General features: G+C 40.6%; 1 protein-coding gene across 1 annotated transcript; it reads left to right on the top strand.

The window, feature by feature from the left end:
* The first annotated feature begins 547 nt into the window (after window positions 1–547).
* LOC119739791 (dual specificity protein phosphatase 4-like) lies at window positions 548–18,533 on the top strand. Its single transcript, XM_038214867.1, has 3 exons — window positions 548–1,194; window positions 15,053–15,535; window positions 16,162–18,533. Exons 1-3 carry the CDS (start codon window positions 798–800, stop codon window positions 16,650–16,652), a joined length of 1,371 nt encoding a protein of 456 aa, XP_038070795.1. The 5' UTR covers window positions 548–797; the 3' UTR covers window positions 16,653–18,533.
* The last annotated feature ends 2,208 nt before the right edge of the window (window positions 18,534–20,741 follow it).

Below are 20,741 nucleotides of genomic sequence, written 5' to 3' on the forward strand. Positions count from 1 at the left end.
GCATTTAGAAGCACACATGTGCAAACGGGCATGTCCAATAATGTTTTGACGCGGCGTGTGTACACTGTACAGTACATGTACAAAACATGTCCATGTACGTGTACATGTACATGCAGGGCATTGTACACATCTTGTACACATTGTGCACGAACGCTGAACAAAGGCGCATAGCAGCAGTGGGGAAAACCCTCCACGTGTGACGTCAAGGTCGTGAGTCATGTGCGGAAGGATTTGTGTGATTCGCCGATCGGAACTGTTAACATTTTCCTTACAGTTCCTTAATAAAACCAAGGGGTGACAAAACACGTTGAATTTTTGACTAGCATTTTCTTATACCCTACCTTTAAATGGTTCTACCATAATCATTCAGTAAATACGTGAAACTACTTTTTTCAGAGTTGTACGCGAATCAGGTGATTCGTCGGTTCCTTTTTATGAATGGGCGATGCCTTTCCGACAGTGATTGGTCAACGGTAATAGGGCTGCGGTTTTGTGGCATGCGAGAAGCGTGACCCGCGGTCATTCATTCCTTGTCGTCATATCCCTAATTTGGCTGTCCGGCTATAAAGAGATTAGATCTTTCGCTTCGCGCCAAAACATCAACAACAAGAATCTCTTCCCATACGCAGTGCACACAAACACGCGGTGCGATATCGGTAGTGTTAAGGCACAGACACGTACACAACGGACCGAACAAGGGCTACCGTTGTACATAATATTGTAAACAGCGAGTGTTAGGCTGATATTCTCAGTAAGTTAACTGTATTTTCTAGTCTGGAATTCCTACTTCTTCGGCCATGACGGTGTCTGTACACGTACGGCCGATCTCCACCGATGAGCTGCGGCACGTTCTGGCCGGTGAGGCCGGCGACACACGGCGAGTTCTGCTGGTGGATTCACGACCGTTCATGCAGTTCAACGACAACCACATCAGCGGGGCCCACAACATCCACTGCCCGAGGCTGCTCCGGCGACGCTCCAAGGGAGCGCTGGCCATGGACTATATCGTTACCTGCCCGGAGACAAGGGCCGAGTTTCTTGCCGGGTTGTTCTCAGCCGTCGTGGTGTACGACCAAGGCACGGGGGAAATAGGAGAATCAACCATTAGAGACAACAGTGATCTAGTCTTGGTGCTGGAGTCTCTACTTCAAGCCCCAGTCAGCCATCTCACAACAGAAATTACATTTCTTCAAGGTAAGATCTGCATGGCCTATTTGAAAATTTACTGCAGTATTTTTGGAAAGAGTTCCATACTGGGCCACCACCCATATTTCCAAATATGACCTGAAAAGTACCAAAAGTTGTAAATCTGATGATGAAACACTATTTACAAATGATTTAAGGAGTGCAACATTTTTTTTTAAATACTCTTTAACTTTTTCTGTCATGGCCCATAGACTTAGTGCAGGAGGTCTGAGTGGTGGCCCAGTATGGAATTTTTTCCATATATACACTTAAATAGGATTCCAACAATTTCAAAACAAGCCTATGATGCAGTGTGCATGATACAATTGTTGCATGTGAACGAATGAAACAAAATAAGAAACCATTGAACAGAGGCACGGTCATGTCGGTAAGTGGTAAAGAATACAGCAATGTCACACATATCCTTTCCTATGGCATTGGCAGTGGAGCAAAAATTGTAATGGAGAAACCAATACTATAAATGGCTTGAGATACTACTGTCCTATGCATGTAAATCTTCTCGATGTGGCTGTTTGTAACTTGACAAAATCCATATCAAATCATAGTACTCATGGAGCTATAACTTAAAAAGCTCCATGGTAAAAGCAATGGTATACTGCAGTATTTTGTTGAGCAAGGAACTGTATGGATATAGTCTTTGTCATTTTAATTTGTAATAATTTATTAATTAATGAAACACACCAAGGCTATGATTCACATTGATAAAAATATTATAATATATATTATAAATTATTTTTAAAAATCGTTGTCGATTATTTACTGTTAAATTAAATAATTTTGCCCTGTCCTGGTCTGATATTGAAAGCGACTGACCAGTAAGTGTTATGCCCCAACTGCATGTATTACAATGATCCCGACTATAGTTGGGTATTCCAAAATCCTAACAGTAGTTGGGATCACAAAGTTGGGACGAAGCCACAGTTGGGGGCGCACCCTGTATGTACATCTGCTGGCCTGCTTTCTAGTCCTATAGTTAGCCTATGATACTAGTCGATGGTTCAATTATGCTGGAAGATTGAGATTATTATTATACACTGACTGTGCTGACTTGACGATGAAGTCACCCGCGACCATCTAATTAGTGGACGTTATATACATTTCTTCTGTCGGATTTGTCTGTAATTCCAAAGACCGTGACGTGATAGACCGTCATAAATTTTGGGTTTGTAAAGTGAAGCAAGATATTATACCGATATTGTGTTCAAATTATTCATCTTTGGTCCTCCCTCACCCCAGTGACAAACGTCTTGGGTTTTCGCCCCCAACCACGCCCTGATGACGCCCCATTTATTGTCAGGATGACGCCTCTTGTATTGTCCTCATAAAGCGAAACCAAATCTCGAAAAATTGTTTGTGGTAATGTTTTTTTTCCATCTTGTTTGAACTTGTTCGGAGTACAATTGGTCGGGCAAAGATAGTATTATGCTAGTCATGCAAGTCAATGCTTGTCACGTAATGAAAACAAGAAGAAGAATATTATCTTCATTTAAAAAAAACCCAGCGTTATCGGACGCATTTAAGATAACTAAGGTAAACAAAAAGTGTTACTGATGCATTCCACTGCATGATACAGTGCTTCAGATTTCGTGTTTACCCGCGAGCAGGAACAGTGACGCTTGTCCAATGTAAATGTTTATCGAATCTTTGACTTTGGAACTCCTCAGCTGGTTATTTTTAGCGGTGAACTCCGAAGTTGCCCAACTGCACAATGAAATGTTTTTATGGGTGTACTCCAGAGTCCGTCCAGTGAATTATCTGTTGAATCGAGGGCGGGCCAAAGATTATAATGTAACCAACGTCAGAAACCACAAGCGGTCCAGATATGATTTATCTCAAGTTTTTTGAGTACATATTGAAATTTGAATGAATTACTTCATTTGGGGTAAGCAGTAAAAAAGAACGAGCAGAGCTAGAGAGGCATGGGTATTAGTGATCGATTTTATCAGATTTCAAAAGGTCGTTAAGTTTGTTGTTGTGATTTATCAAGTTTTGTATATTAAAGTAGACAACAAAACTGAAGTGAACAAGCGCATGCGTTTAGGCTACGTGTTCCGCGTTCAAGTAGACTTAATCCGGGGTGCTTCGAGTAATCTACAAAAGAAAAGTTACTCCTGTACATCCAAATACTATGCAGTTGCCACAGTAGAATAGCTGGATAATCGACCGGGCTTGCCGAGGACGCAGCTCAATGACGGCTGGAAAGACGGCCATACGAACCGAGCTGTATTGTATTTGTTGATGTCTCTCCTAGCTTCCGCTCATGTACTTAGATTTTACGAAACCCCCCCCCCCCTCTTCTTTGCTGTATGCTGAAAAAAAGGGAATAGAACACAAAAAAAGGAAAGGTGATGCCCTGCCGAGGAAGTTGGAGTGAATGGTTGTCCACTGCACCGACGGAAATTAAAAACCACTACATTGATTGGTCTTTTATTAGATGCATTCGCTCGCACCGTGGCTTGCGGAAGTCGCCTGCATTTAACGCGCGCCAACTGCGCTCGCACCGCCGTTGAAACGGACTCGGAGTTTAAGCCAGACTCTTACGGCTTTATCTATGTTCCCGCGAACACAAACAATAAGGAGACGGCGTAACGCTAGAAGATGTCTTTAGAAAAAAAATAAGGGGGAATATTCTCTGCCGGGATCAATTGTTTCGTTGGAGGAGGCGAGGCTGAAAAGAAGGAAATTCGATATGACGGTCTTGATTCCCCCGTCCTTATTTATGAATGAATTTGGATCACACTGGATGTCTGTAGTTGTACTTGTAGTGTGCGTTGACTTGAAGAGCCGTATTGAATTATACGGTTTTCCGGGACTCGTTGTTTCGTACTATTGAACGAGACCAGCCCCATCCGGTTATTGCGTAACAAATGAGTTGCATCCGTAAACTCGATACGTGTATAATGGAAAGTCGAGCCTGCACCGATATAAAAAGCTTATTTTATTAAAAGTCACGCTTTAATGATGGGGCAAGATGTAATATATTCTAGGAAATTTGAATGGTAATTGATTTGTATCAAATCTCAGTCTTACCATTTTTATAATGCTTGTTTTTAATATTTAAAAAATCTCCAAGAATTGTTGAATTCAAGCTGACGAAATCATTTGTTTTGTTTTTTTCGTGTTTGCCTTTGTCAATTAGTTTGCTGGCTTCCTCTTACATTTTGTCTGTTATTCCTATATGAGTGCAACTAGTATACATGACCAAAACAGCAGTGTATGGTAGTTGTGTACTTCAAGTTGAGGTGAAGAAGTAATTTACGTAATTCTGTGTCGATTAAATTAACCATTAATGTTTCCGTGATAAACTCACAGGATGTTGTCGAAGGCTCATTACGGTTTTGCAAGCGCATAAAGAAGTGATTAGATAAACCAATAAAGAGATCGTATAACTGTTGTGGAGAGCTTCGTCTTATTAATGACAACGGCGAAATCGTATACATCAACCACATCCGGTGCTCTTGATATCATTTTCTTCTTTCTCCATTCGCTTCTTGTATAATTGATGGGTCGGTATATTTATGGCCGGATGTACTCAGTTCACCAGGCCTATATTTACGATCATTATGTTACCTTTGATCGTAATCCCCGAGTCCACTTGATTGGTTGCACACGTTTGAGAGAAAAGGGTACCAGGCTGTTTTTCATTGCCTGCTCCTAGTTATAAATTCATATTCATTTGAGACAAAATGATGAAATGACTTTTCATCCATATCATAGAATTTGATTTATTCGTCAGAGTACATTGAGATTAAATATTAAATTGTCCTCTATTGCATCATCTTCATTGCTACTCTTTGAGTTTAAATATATTTGAATGGCCCACTGTCTTTCGATTCAAGATGGTAGGTTTACGAGTAGAGAAACTTGTGTCTTAAAACAGAAGTGCAATTAAAAATGTGTGCGTTTTTTTAAAAGGCCTTCTTTAAAAGTCGATCGAATTTGTTCAGAACAAAATCTCTTGATGATTGTATGTGTCTATAGTAATACGCGTGAATCAATAATATTATGTTTCGATTATTGGCAACGAGTATTGCTCGACGATCAGAATATACATTTTATACACTACACTAAAATGCCTTCATTTATAACCGACCGAGTGGTGAAATGCCTCACACCAACGCTTGTTTTTTTTTGGGGGGGTATTTCTGGATTTTCCGTTTGAAAAACCAAATACATATTTTCGTATTAGGGCTGCATGTTGTGTACACCATGCTTGATGGCCTGTGTAATTGGCATTAATATCCGTGCATGGGTTGGTTTAATTAGTTCCCCGTCATTTTAAGAAACAAACACCATGACGTCATCGAGTCACGCTGTCGATTTCTGTGTTTTTTGGGGGGTAGTTTGTTTGTTTGTTTGTTTGTTTGGGGGGATTTTGAGGAAGACTTCTGTGCTGGAACACAAACAGGAAAATGATCAGTTCCGCCAAAAAGTGTACTGACACGTATAGCGCGGAATGCTTGATGATTGTTTCCTTTTTGCAATAATACACTGTTTTCGGGTATTTATGCACGTGCAAGTACTGCACTGCGTGTATTATACGAGTTTTCGAGTAGTACGTTCGCGTATACACGTCACCTTTCCGGTGTGTTGGGCATACGGAACTGAATGCTGAGCGATGCACTGAGTAATATTGACATCGTGGGCATCTTTTGTATCCCAACTATTCCTCGGTGGATTTGGGTTTTGTCTGATCTTTTGTTTGAGCGGATGACTGGGCGTTATGTGTGATGGTGTAATCGGGGCGTGACGGTTTAAGTGACGAATGCCTTCCACATGGTCTTAATTCTTACGTCCAGTCGTTCTTTCATCTGTTTGATGACTGATCACAAATGACGTTTAAACGCTTGTTTTCACATGTTTGTTTTCTTTCGCAATCACGCGTGAAGTGGCCTGTGTGGGTTTCGATGCTTTTGATGACTGTCAGTTATTCGTCACCATGCATGGGAAATGAAACTATTTTGGACGATTTTGCTCTTTGACAATTTCATAAACAGCGGATATAAATATTTTTGATGGTATGTTGATAGGACATAAATACAATTTAGGCTGGAGGCTCGCCCAAAACAACTACACAAAAACCTTGTTTTTGTTTTTGAGAATGTGTGCTGATACAGGATTACAGGCGTAAACTCAATTGTAGCCTGGAGTGCGGGTGAGATCATAATTATTCTTATCTAACAAGATAAATATTACAAATAGGGTAAACTTAATTATTTAAACGGGGGTTTACAAAAAGTGAGTTCAAGTTATGTGATATGTCTGTCTCTCCTTGTAAATAGTAGATTTCTTGTCTGTCCCTTAATAACATCATACACGCTATGATTTATAGATTTAGCCACCTCTACTGGCCATACCATACCGCTTTGGTTATATTTCATATTCTGCTATGAATGAAGACGAAATAAATATTTCGAAATAAAACACATAGAAAAAACTAGAATAATAAGTGTGTTCGGAAGCAAGAAACCTCACCCTTCAAATGAAGTCCATCACCGGAAATCCACGTGGAACCATATCAATTCCCCATGTTTTAATTATGAGTAAATCAAAGCTGATTGGACCCAATTAAATGGACATAGACAGATTGTTACACTTGGTCTTATGTTCTGAGTCCGTGTGGTGAGATCAAGTCATGTTTCCGGTTGTACTTAGTAGGATGTTCGACGTTATGTAATGGGGCAATCATTATGGGACATCCACGTAAATTGAGGTCACGGAAAGCCGCGAATACCTTACAACAAATGCACGTGACCGTAAACAACTTATTTAAGCGGTTTTCCTGATTACCAAAACCAAACTCTTCCATTACCGAGAAAACGTGGACGGGGTTTTGTGGTTTTGAGGAATAAAGTGCAATATTTTGTTGGTCAGATCACCTTTGGTTAGATGGACTTCCGATCTCATACTTCTAGCCTGACAAGTACGTGGAATCGTTTTTTGACAACAACTTCTTGTGTGTGTTTTTTTTTCTTTAAAATCAGGTACATTTTAATGAAGTGATTTGAATATTGTGTACATTTATTTCGTGTGGATTGAATCAGGTATTGACAGTTTTGATATTATTGCAATGCGTATACGACGAGCCTTCCATTTCTGTTCATAGGCTGAAATGTCTGACCACCCATAAGGACTTACGTAGAGAACACTTACGTGAAATTATAGTTTATAACCAGTTTTGTTTTGATAATAGTTTTAAAATTATGATCGATATATACGTTTTTGTTTTGATGTATATTTTCCCTTGACTTGAGAAATCGTTTCTTTTCATTTCTAGAGGTTGCCTTGGCAACCTCTATACATCACGTGCTTGTTATATAATTAACAAAACGGTACTACAATTTCAAAGCACATGAAGCTAATTGATTGTTATTATTTTTTTATTTTACATTTGACCACGGAGCCAGAACCGTAGGGATTCCTTTGTAGAATATCTTGGTGCTTGCCAGTTCCTATACAAACTAGTGTCAAAACTGAGTAATCTCGCGCAGTTGCTTGAACGGAACTAATAAACTTCCGCACGCCAGAGGCGCGAATTTGGTGATTGCTTCAACTTGTCGACGATGAAGTGCCAAATTTTTCCCGTCGTCTTTGCTATTGATACAAGCTGAAGAAACCTTATCCCAATATACATCTAGTATTTTTTTCAGAGGGGGGGGGGGGGGGGATAGCATCATAAATCAGGCGTACTTCCTCCACAACGTCACTCATGCAAGGGTCGTGGACTGATAGGAATCTCGACAATGTTGTTGGTACCCACGCGCAAAATGAACCCGCTGTGCGCTCTCCCCGTAGAGCCCCTGCGGGGATATCGATGCGGAATGTTTTGAACCCGTGTAAATATGTACGACTGTTTTGTTTCGCGACCTTCCGAACAAAGTAAAGATGATTTTGCTTTTTATTGATTAACAGAGTTTTTTATTGCTGTGTCTATGGTAGGTTTTCCTGAACTGTGGTTAAATGCGAAAGCATAAGAACTCATTAAATGTTTTAAAGTGCCACTATTATTTACCGTAAACACTTAAAAATCAAGACACCACTTAAACCATGGAGTAAGGAAGAATCTTTTCCTTCTTTCATGAATGAAGAAACGTGCCAATTTAGGTAAAAGCTGTTGAGTGTTGACAACCAGGGTTGGAATATTGGCAAACGGATGGCTAAACCAAATGACGCTCACTGTTTGTAAATATAAAACAAGGGTTCACAGGGATTATAAGGGTTTCGTATTAAACTGTCTGGTGTGGAAAGCCATTTCAATTAAGTGCGCTTCCGAAAAACGTACATCAATCGTTAAAGACAGATTTGTGCGTATTTCTTCTCGGCGTTTATTTCTCACGATTTTAGTCTGAGTCGTCTCACAAAACAGCCGTCGCATCCTCGAGTTTTTTTTCCTTACTCCCAAACTCCCTCAGCACTCTCGCGCTCCTGGTGGGCGTAGCGCGTTGCGTACATATCGCAAGCTATCGGAAGCAGTTGGCCCCCGAGCTACGGAATCTCTTTGCATCGCCGTCTCTTCCTATTGATACACGTATAATTACTTCCGTTCGCCATCAGTTTTCTGCATATCACCCCACGACATTATTGTGCTGTGTGTTTATTATATCCCCCCATACGTTTGTTTCGTATGGCATTTAAGCGTCGTCTTGGAAAACTTCATCTTCATATCTATAAAATAAAAATGATGTGAAGTGATCCAGATTATTGAAGAAAAAGTATGTAGATAAATTGATATCATTGCCAGTGAATTTAAAGGCGGTTTGGGATTGTTCTGTCTCTATTGGATACTTCGTTGGCTAATGGTTTTGTGTGAATTTATACATGGCTTAGCTTTATATTTTATTGTTTTGCTCTTGTGTTTAATAGAACCATATTTTGTTCCTGGTCTGTCATTTTGTCAGTAGTTGTCGGTCTGTTGATAGCTCTTCGTTCCGTTGCTCATTTTTGGTTGTTTCTGTCTGCCCATAATGGTCTTGTTAATTGTCTGTTTACTTGTCATCTTCTTAAATTGTTTTTTGGGGTCTTTTTATCATTCATTACAAACTTAACTATAGATCCCTCATATGCCATTTTTTTTTCCATAACATGTATCTTTTACTTGATTAGTTTTGTCCTTCGGTTTTTATGCTAATGTCCTTGTATTAATATTATTTTATTATTATTATTAATATTATTGTAACAATATGTAATTTTTAAAGATTTTTTCATATTTTTAATTACTTTTTTTTAATGGTTGTTAAGCGCCTTGAACGTCATTTTGAAGGATTTGGCGCTATATAAGATTAATATTTTTTATTATTCCAGCATCGTATTCTGAACTGTCTGTATGTTGTTCAATACACAAAGTACATCTAATACAGCGGTATTGAACGTGTGCCCTGTGTATTTGACTGCTCTGGAAATGAACATATTTTTCTTAACCGTGAATTCAGTGCGGTGTGCTCATTATACATGTAGTGCACACTGTTGCCATGGTAATTGCGTGGAGATATTTCAGAACTGAGAAGGCACACCATTATAATATACGACCAGATATTATGATGTGTTGTACAGTATAGGTTTTTTTTTTTTAAACGAATGATTAACATGATGTGACTATTTTCACCTATTTCTTAGAAATTGCATTTCATTAAAATACTCATGTTGATCTGACGATCGTATTTTATGAACGCTTTATTGGAAACATTACTTTATTTAGTGTTCTCAGAATCTGTGTATAAAATATAACATTGTGAGTTTTCTTTTAAATCAGTTATTTTTCTTAAGAAGAGGCCAAGCAGTCTATGTTTTTTCCCCACTTTTCAGGAAAACCTCACGATCTTACTTTTCCAGGAATGATGGAATAGTTTATTCTTTTATTGGGATTTGTCTCGTAGTACGAGAGATAAATGTCTTGGAGTAAAGTAAAGTACATGTACATTGACATTAGGATATTGTGCACTGTTTGTTAAATTACACCAATCTTTGAATGTTCTTCTCCAATACCACTATTAGCCTACTCCTAGACAATACCCCTGTTGTGTTGCTGGTCTGCAAGTATTCATTGAGCAAATTACTTTTATAGGTTCAAAAATAGCGAACACGGCCAGTACATGACGCGTGGACAGTACGGAATAAATGATATTGAAATTTTGAAATTTGATCATATTAATTTGGTTATCAATTATATTTGTAGGGGGTTCGACCACATGTTCAACTACACTTTGGAAAATAAACAAATTTAATGTAACTCCACTTAATTCACCCAGATGTAAAATTAAAAAGAAAAAGTTACGGGAGAAACCTAAAATTACAAACCAATTCACCAACAAAAAGTACTACCACCGTCAGCGAAGGACATGGGGGTAATATACCCCAAGTACCCGAGGCTATGGGTGGACCGCGGTGTAAATACCGAGGTCGGTTGAAAGGCTTTTTGCAGTTGTAGTGAACAAAAGCGAGAATGGTTTTCTATAAAGGTTTGTATAGCTGCATGGAGTGGCCAAGTTATTCGACCTTCGTAAACAAAACAAAAAAGGTGCAGGGTAAAGAAGGAATTTTACGGTGCTATTTTAATACAAAAGGTGTAAGTTTAATGCTTTTTTCGTTCTTGTTTGCACTCCTTGGAAGGCACAATGATATCAAATTCAGGCTTTTAAATTATTATGTGAATACACACGTATCACTTTTTGAAGTTGTTTTCATAAATCGTTGTTGATAATGATTTCACTTTACATGGCTGGTTTTTCTCGGAATGTTGCGATGTTCTTGTATTAAGGACGTACTCAAAACTCTATCCCACAGAACTATGCAACTGAAGGTTGCAATAACTTATAAATATAATTGTCAAAGGTTAATTTGGTAAAAATGGATTTGTACACCAACCAATGTCAGGGACAAACATAGACCACAAAGGTGACTGCTAATGGCACGGAAGTGGAATGTCGGGGATGGTGGTGGGTCATTGTGCCTTAATTGTCCCGGTGAGACAACGTGAGTGTCCGGCTTGCCCGGTCAAGAATAACACGCTCCGTGACTAGACTCCGGTCCCAAGTTCAGCTTTCTGGACCTTGCCCCTCGGTTCACCCGTCCGTGCACGGACCCGTGGGTCCACTCACAAAACCCCGGGGCCTTGTGTCAACAAATTAAATGACCCCCTCACAAGTGGTGTTGACCATTAAAATGTTTTCATATATCGGTGAAAAAAAGAAAAGACTTCCCCTTGTTTGTTTAATATAATGCTTGGTCCAGTGTGTCACGGACAACGTGTGCCTGTATACGGGCACCCACAACGTGCCCTTGGGGTCAGCTGGGCGGAACGTTGACGGTCATTGTCAGGGTCGGCTTGGTCTGTGACGTGTGGTCACTGAGGGTCGTACCCCACAACAACGGAGGGGTTTACCTCCCAAAAGAGCTACTGTACAGTACAATGCGGTGATGTTGCCGCACTCGCTTAGCTCGTGAAGAAAAGGATTTCAGCTTTGACGAATTGTGTTTTAGTATAAACTCTTTTTATTTACTTGTGCCCGATCACCACACAATCAAATTTCATAATTTTCATATCCATATCTCAGGATTGGGGTAATAGCCTATATTCGCATCAATCCCTTTTCTAGTCAAATTCCTAACGTCCAAGTTATGTTCCTCATAGTTCTAGTTTCGTTCAATTTGTGTTCGGAGATCCGCAGTGCTAGTGGCGTATCCCATTATAGCGACACATTTGGGTGTTTTCTTTTGAGAAAACGAAAGCCAGCACCTCACAACCACTAGTATTAGTTCCTTCCCCCGATCTTTTACTCATTTTTACGAACGACAAAAATGAGTGGGCTATTTTTTTTCCAGAACGATTACACATTTTGCCCCTCTGGGTCCAAACGCTGGATATGCTACTGGAGTTCGTCACACTAACACGGTATACTATAATACACATAACTTGTTTTCGCGCGTAAACAGAATGAGCTACGGTGATGAGCATAGGACGGTGATAATGGCAGATCTCAGAGAAAAAAAAATCAGAGTACATTTCCTTTTTTTCTCTGGCTTGTCTAGCTTGTTTTTTTTGTGTGGGATATTTACAAGCTTCCGGGCAGGCCCGGAAGGGGGAATTGCGCGGCCTCTGAGGAGTCTCAGAGGAGGTCACATCCGGAATCATCTTGACTTTCTCGCAGCGCGGCGGGAAATTTGATGGTTGACTTGCCACAGTACTTGACAGCAAGCGGCCACGAACCTTCCTGCGGAGTACACTTGGGACGTGCAAGAGAATAATGTTAACTGCAGACTGATAGAATGTTCCATTGCAGTTTCAGAGTAAAGGGCACAAGCCGATAAATTGGCCCGGAAATAGGCACCATTTGCATGCCCTCAAATTCTTCGGTACCGTATTAGAGCATTTTGTGGGCCATGAACTTGAGGGTTTGTAAAAAAAAAAGAAGGGTGGAAGCCGTGCACAGGACTGTTAGCTTGTATTTCTTTGAAATTTGGATGAAATTGGGCCCTAAAAGCGTTTTATTCTGCAATGGAGTGTAGGCATCGTTTTTCAAAATGGCGATGGGCTTTAGGAGTATTTTTAAAGGTGATCATCTTCGGATGGAAATTTCTCCCAAAAGTCATCGGCTTACCCCCAAGAATTGAACAGAAAATGAAAGATGATGAAATAAGCTTTAATTTGATGTGTGTCTTGAACACCTTAGAGAGTTGTGAGTATTTTTTTCTGAATTTCTGAAGTGGGAGCATTTATCATTGGGATCTATTATGACAGTTTATTTACTGGACATGTAACCAGAGGGGCGCAGAAGACATAACGTTATGGCGCCCTCTACTGGCGTGGCATTCAATGTAAACGAGAAGGCATAATTCAAATCTTGCTTCCGCAAAGTTGACACTCGTTCCTGTATCGCTCAAATAATCCATCCCGCTCAAAGTCATTCACTCATGCTCACTTTATTTAATCCGCAGAGCTTTTCCACTTAATTACCGTTTTCCAGTCCTTCTGTTGTGGGAAATCCTTGACATAGGAATACCTCCCTACAGTAAAAAATTACCACTTCCGTAACGTGATTAGCAGAATTTGGATCGCTAATTGATTCAGCTTGGTTGTTTTGAAAATTAGTTTTCGAGTTAGGCCCATACTGTTTATAAAAAGCTAAAGTGGTTTTGTGAAAATATAGGCAAGCACTTTTTATGAAGGAAAGTTCCAATTTGGGAAACATTCACATGGAAGCGACGCATCGCGTCGAATGTGAATCGATGACAGGCCATTACCATGTAATAATTAAAGTCACCCATGTTGACGAGTTGTCGGATGTCGCTCTTTCGGATGTCGGGGATTGCTCTGCGGTTTACCCAGGGGAAGTTTTCAATTGGATTTTATGCGTTAAATTGGCTGTTCCTTTTATTTTCATCCTGCGCGTAAATCCCCTTTCCGGGTGCTGCGAGCTATTGCAATGTTTACAGGGTGAGTAAAAAAAAAAGCCAAACCCAAAATGTCGGGACTATTGTTTTACTGAAGTTCTGCATGTAGTACTTTCAAAATTTAGGACATGAAAGCCCAATTCATAAGCTTTCTTGTAGTACAAAAATCATTCAAATCACTCATGTACTTTTCAAGTTACGAAATTTTAAACACAACCACCGTTTTCAAGTTCTGCCCACGCATCACAAAAAAAGTGTGTGTTCTTTCAGCAAAACGAAAACAATTCACACACATCCCTCTGTGATTTGTTTTCGTTTTGCTGAGAAAATACTTACCTTCTTGTGATCAGTGGACAGAACTTTTAAGCGGTGGTTGTGTTTAAAACTCCGTAACTTAAAAAGTACGTGAGTGATTTGAAAGATTCTTGTACTAAAATAAAGCTTATGAATTGGGCTTTCATATCCTAGATTTTGAAAGTGCTACATGCAGAACTTCACTAAAACATGGTCCCAACATTTGGGTTTCGTTTTTTTTTACTCACCCTGTATACCTGAATAATATACTCTGACATGCGCATTAGGTATCCGGGCCAGCAGCTATGAAACGAATACGAGGTTCTCATTGGAACTACAACCGTGAAGCGAAAACAGTCGTTTGCAAAATTGTTTATCCAAGATAATTTTACAGCCAACTTTATTTACAGCATGTCACTTTGAAACAATTATTGTTTCATGTCGGTTCCCCTTTTGTTTCGCAAGGGGAAACGGAAGCATTTCTAATCGTTTGCTTTGTTACTGTTTTTAGAAGTCGATATTGTTTGCAATAACAATATGCTTTCCGAGTAAACAGCTCTTTTGTTTCGGTCATTGTTAATTATAGTTTCATGAAAACCACAGTGGAAGAGAGGGCATGAGCAGGTGCATTATTTGCTCTCAAAATAAAAACAATAATAGGCTTTGTTTGATTTCCGTATAGGAAACTTTGAACTCAGGCCGTGTCATGAGCCACATCCGAACAAAACTTCACCAAATCCGGTCATTTTGGTCGCATGGCATCAATGGTTTTTCACCACAGTGACAATGCATCATTGTTTTCACAATATATACAACATACAACAACTACCCCAATAGTGACCATTGTGTACATAAGTGGCCAGAATAAAACTGATCCGCCCGTACATAGTGGCCGCAAGCAGCCATGATTGTGAACTTTTCTTATCTTCCACCACATATGAAAATCTAGTGTTTCTAAAATTATATAATACAGTTCAGGAACATAGCTTTCAAAAACAGGTGCATATGTATTGTTTAACAACGACATTTCCACTTTGATGTCACAGAATTTGCCTTGTTTAAGGCATTGCTGCAATCAAATACTCGTATTTTTTTCTCCACTCAGTCACAAATCAGTGAAAACTCATACCATACTTTTTTTTGTTTTGTTTCTTGGCTATTACAGGTGGTTTTGTTAAATTCTTCCGAGAAAATCCGTCCATGTGTTCGGCCTCCTCGGACCAGGTCCAGGCCCAGGCTCGACCCCCGATGGAAACTGAGGAAGCACTGCCTGCCGGATGCGGAGTTGCCCCGGCACCGTCCCTGCGCCTCCAGAGGCTGACCAGATGCGCCACCGTGCCTCTTGCCATGGTGCCCCCCTCTGCTGGTGACGCTGCCTCGGTACCTCCGGCTGCTGCTCGGACCATCCCCGTCCACCAGGAGGGGGAGCCCGTGCAGATTCTGCCCCACCTGTACCTGGGCAATGCCTTCCACGCAGCCCGCCGGGATCTGCTGGAGGCGCACGCCATCACGGCCGTGCTCAACGTCTCACGCTGCGTGCCCAACTACTTCCTCGCTGAGGGCGCCATTACTTACAAGAGCATCCCCGTGGACGACGATAACGAGGCTGACCTGTTGTCGTGGTTTCCCGAAGCAATCGATTTCATAGGTGAGTTGAATTTTGTTGTATTTCTTCTTGTAATGCTTTTTTTTTTCATTCCCCCGTACGCTCGACACATGCGCACACGAGTGCAGTGATCATTGAGGTTATCTACACATACAATGTACTAAAATGCCAACAAGGCGTAAAGCATTTCCTGAGAATAATTTAGCGAAAGAGGTGAACGGTCACCAACGCTGTTCCTTGCATACACTGGTGTTTGTAGGAGCAAAGCTTGGAAGTGGCGTCGCTAGAGGGGGCCGGGTGGGGGTGGGGTGTGAAGACACCCGATTTTTTTTTCTGCAAAAGCGTTGTCCTTTCGGCAAAATTGAAGAAGAGCCTATTGTGAGATTGTGTCCATGATCGTCCACTTTGAACAGCACTCTCTATTGGAAGATGGTGGTCCGCCCGCCCCCCCCCCTTGTTTTTCAATTTTACGGAGGCCAGGTATTACCGAGTTAAAATCCTGTCTACCTTTTATGGTTTGTCGACAAATTTGTTGCCCCCCACCCTCACACACACCCATGTATGCAAGGTTAGAGCATCAAGTAGTCTGGCAACGCTCCTGGAAGTCTTTTCTACATGTGTACGTGTGGCATTGTCGGTTGATATTTAGTCTTTTTACCTTTTTGTAGATGCCGTCAAGTTGTCTGGTGGTTCGGTCCTGATCCACTGTCGAGCTGGCATCAGCCGCTCAGCCACCGTCTGCCTAGCCTACCTCATGAAGGTGCAAGCCATGCGCCTAGAAGAAGCCTTCGAGTTCGTCCGCAGCCTGCGTAAGGTCATCTCTCCCAACTTCTCCTTCATGCTGCAGCTGCTCAAGTACGAGTCGGAGCTCAAACAGGAGCGAGAGGTAGCGGGCCTGGGCGGGGCTGTCCTGCCCGGCCGCGACTGCCACACGCCTCACGACTTCAGCCGTACCTTGCCGGCGCTCTTCCCCGGCGCCCGCCGGACGCGCAGCGCGTCCCTACCCTGCCTGGTGCATGGCGGATTGTCCGAGAAGCCTCGCCAGCAGCTCCCCCAGTCCAAGTGTCCCTCCGTCTTTAATTTTGCAATAGCGCCCCCGTGCGGCTGGCAGCAGCCCGATCATACTCAGGGCGCCAAGCCGATCTGTTCGCCCTCCTAATTGTTGAGTAATAAGCAATCGAAAAAATCGAGAGAGAAAATCAGAAAGTTCAACTTCTCTATACGCTGCTAGCTCGTTTGTTGCATTGTAAATGCTGCCTTATTGGTGTTATTTAAAGTGATTATTTATTTATAACAGAAGAAAAAAATGATGTTAAAAGATAAAGTTATTTATATTCGAGCCACACTAGCGAAACTGTTGATTTGAACGACGCTAAAAGCTTAGGGAGACGTTCAGCAGTAGTTTATTTAAGATTTTACAACTTAAAAGTGTTATACTTTAACGAAGTAGAAGACCCAACCGAAATGTATTGCTTTTTGTTATTTTCCTTTGTATTTTTTGTATTGTAACACGATTTTTATACCCGAAAAGACTTGTCATACGAATGCTATTATCTCGTTATATTGTATTGATATTGTGAAAGTAATTTTTGCATACATTTTTGTTTTGAACGATTGTGTTTGTTTTAATACTTCAATTCACGCGCATATTTGAAAACTGGGTGATCTTACCCGTCAGTTTTAACACTGTGGTTACTTCCTTGTTGTTCATCCAAGTTTAAAGTATTCCTGTTTCAGTTGTTAAAATACTGTTTGAAATCATAAGAAGATTTTGTGCCCTTTTGCATTTTTGCAATTTATATAAACATTCACAGATTAACTGTGTGCTTAACATGTGCGGCAAAATTTAAAGAAATACATGTACACCACGTCAGGGGAAATAGTGTAATCGCTATGTGGTCGATAATTATACGTACACGTATTCGCTTTTTCTGATATGTTTAATGTATTCACACTTCACAGAAAAACCAACAACCGCAAACGCTTACAAAGCATTTAAAGTCGTGAAACAAAAACTGAGGAGATACAGAAATTTGAAGCCAGTCTTAAACTCCTGTCTTCTTTCACGCGATCTTGATTTCGTTTTCATTAAAAAAAATAATAAAAAAGTCACTGAAATATTTGTAAGTATTGGTGCCGCCATTTTGTATGGCAAAGGTTGTGACGTGGGCACTGCAGTAGTGAATCTGCCTCGTGGTTTCCAGTGCGTTCTGCGTACATCGTTAAATATCATTGTTTAATCTCATGCTCGTATGACATGATCCGATCATTTAAAATCATAATCATTTCGAAGCTGCGAAGAGCATTTTCTCTGGGTCGTTGACATGCCCATTGTTTTGTGTGAAAACCCATAAGGTTATATTATGTTGGCTGCCGACTTAATTATTTGTACCGATTTTGTGCAATTTTGTACTCGTTTCATATAGAGCTTTATACAATGTTTTGGAAGACCGTGCTACTCCATTTCATCGTTTTTGTACAGGTTATTTGTTCACAATCACTTGCCGTAATTATGGTTGACTTATAATAAGTGTTTTTATTCATTTTTTTTTTTAATGTTAGATGGACACTCCGAATTTTAGGAGGCGGTTTTTACTTGGATACAATAAGTTTAAATTAATTATTGTGATTACTTATTTTTATGGATCGGGGCCCAATTTTAACGCTTAGCAATAATCACGGAATTGTGCGCTTACGATCATTATTACAATTGTATACTAACAGCGCTAACAAAGACATTTTGTGTTTAGCCCATGAGCACGATATCCGTAGTGCCGCGATGTACGCATGCGCACAAGATAACATTATTTGCTAACTTGCATTATGCTTGCCGTTATGCTTACCGTTATGCTTACCGTTTTGCTGTTGTAAGCGGGGCTATTATGCTTACCGTTTTGCTGTTGTAAGCGGGGCTATTTTGCTTACGTTAAGCAGAGCCTAGAAATTGGGCCCGGGTTTGTATTGAGAATTGTATTATTTTTTATCAAGAACGACTGTTTAAATGGTGTAATAAACAATTATGTTCCGAGCAAGAATTCTATCACTCTGTTTATGAGTTACATGTTTGTCGTGGGTTTCTATTGTGGGAAGTATGGCCATTTGTATCGTTCCAATCTGTTAATGACTGGCTCCCCTAATAATGCCCCTAAACCCAACTATAGACGTATAGAGAATTCCAGCAAATAACGTCGTTTTTCATGCAGCGAAGGGATCCCAATTTTGCTTTACCCCTTGTTTTTAATACAAGCTTTCGTGTAGCATCTAACCTATAGCCGTTTTTGATGAGTCAGCCATTTTGTATCTTGTTCACGAAATGAACTTATTCAAATGTCAATGACTCTGACCTCAAGTTTCCAGACTATTTTGTGATGATCGCATTTAAAAGAAAGATGCATTAATTTGTGAAAACAAAACACGAAATGATGTTTCATTCATATTCTCAACAGTTCGCGACTGCGCAGTAATAACTACCTGAATAATGTCGTTTGCTCTACGCCTATCTTGTTCCATAAAGTAAATACAGTAAACTCCGGCTAAGACGGCACATGTATTAACAATCATATTTTGAGCAAATATGTAAACATAAGATTTATATGCATATAGTGACAATTTACTGTTCGATATCAGCAAGTCCCAAGCCATAGTTTTGGGTCGGGCGGGGGGAGGGGGGGGGGGGTATAAAAAAATTGGCCTCATTTTTTTGTGAGTACAAATTTACCGACAGACCATCCGTGCTGGTATAGAAAGGAAGGTTTTCTATCACTCGGCCGCCGCAAAAAAAATAAAAAAATTAAAAAATGGGGTTGGACACTCTCTATTGGGGGCGCTGTTCGAGACGGACCATTGTCGAAACTATCGAATACTACTATCGACTAAAGTCTAGTAGCGGCTGTAAGGTGCTGCCTCTTTGGTTTTCATTTAAAAATATAAAAAGGCAAATATTGCCCCTCCCCACCCGCTAGATATGCCACTGGCTTTAGAGTTTTATATAACATCATAATTATTGATATTATAATATCAACTTTAGCAAGATATAGTTGTGTGAACGTTCATGTTATACAGTTTAAAGATCTTTCCAATTAATATAATTTCGTGATTAACTCGGCGTTTTCTAGCCATTATTTGGGCGCATTCCCTCCACAAGTGCCCCTTTAAGTTATCTAAAAGAGTCATTGTGTTGCAAAAAGCCTCCATTTTGAATCAGTTGTGACGAATCCAGAAGACGTCGGCTGAATACAAAATATATATATGCATCCAAGGATTATAAAAGAAAAGTAATGCCGCTTTTATCCACGAAGCTCACTCCTATGTAAATCGCTCAAACAGGAGTTGAATGTTCCTGGTTTGTGTTTTGGGTCTCAATACGCCCTACAGATCCCACGTTAACCTTTGAACAGGTTTCCCAGAAGCTGATATTTCTGTTTCGAAAACTGTTTGACGCTTGCGAATATGCTAATGTTCTTTCGTTTTGAAAGAATAATAATTATGCTTTCGATGAAATTGGCATTGGTAATACATACTTCAATTATTCCAGTTTCCTTGTCAGTGCTCGGGCGCAGCTACAGGAGTGGCATACCTTTGCTTCGTGTTAGTTATTCAATTTTATACTGTTTAGGAGCCCAAAGTCTAGTTGGTCAAGCAATCTTTATTCCATCATCATGGCGATGTCAGTTCTGCTGCTGGTGGTGGCAATGTCGATGAGTCAACTGGACCATACCGCATCGGCAATGGAAGGTGAGAGGATTTGGGGGCAGTGGTTCGGTCCATCGCAATCAGGCCCGGATTACCCAATAGGCACAAGGGCGGATCCAGGGGGGGCCAAAGGGGGCCATGGCCCCCCCCAAAACGAAACCATTTTTTTTTGTTTTTATGTGACATCGCAATAAAGGCAGGCAATGAGTACACCACCATCTTTTCCTCAAAAAAACATTGGTTAAAATGGTCAGAAATTGCCTCAGATCGCACCACAGAGCTTCTAGAATCCAAAAAATTTTCAGGGCCCTTAAGCGGGCCCCGAACCCCACGCCGTAATTTTTTGGACCAACTTTTTGGGGGGACCAAAATTTTTTTGGGCCCCCTCCAAAATTGTGTTCTGGATCCGCCCTTGAATAGGCACAGTAGGCACTGAGCTTAGGGCCTACGAAACATTTGGGGGCCTACGACAAATTTTGGGGCCTACGAAAACTTGGGGGAGGGCCTACGAAAATACCGCAGTGTGCCATAAAACACATAGGCCTACTCACACACA

The sequence above is a fragment of the Patiria miniata genome, unplaced genomic scaffold (assembly GCF_015706575.1).
Source record: "Patiria miniata isolate m_02_andy unplaced genomic scaffold, ASM1570657v1 HiC_scaffold_4, whole genome shotgun sequence".
Classification (NCBI taxonomy): Eukaryota; Metazoa; Echinodermata; class Asteroidea; order Valvatida; family Asterinidae; genus Patiria; species Patiria miniata.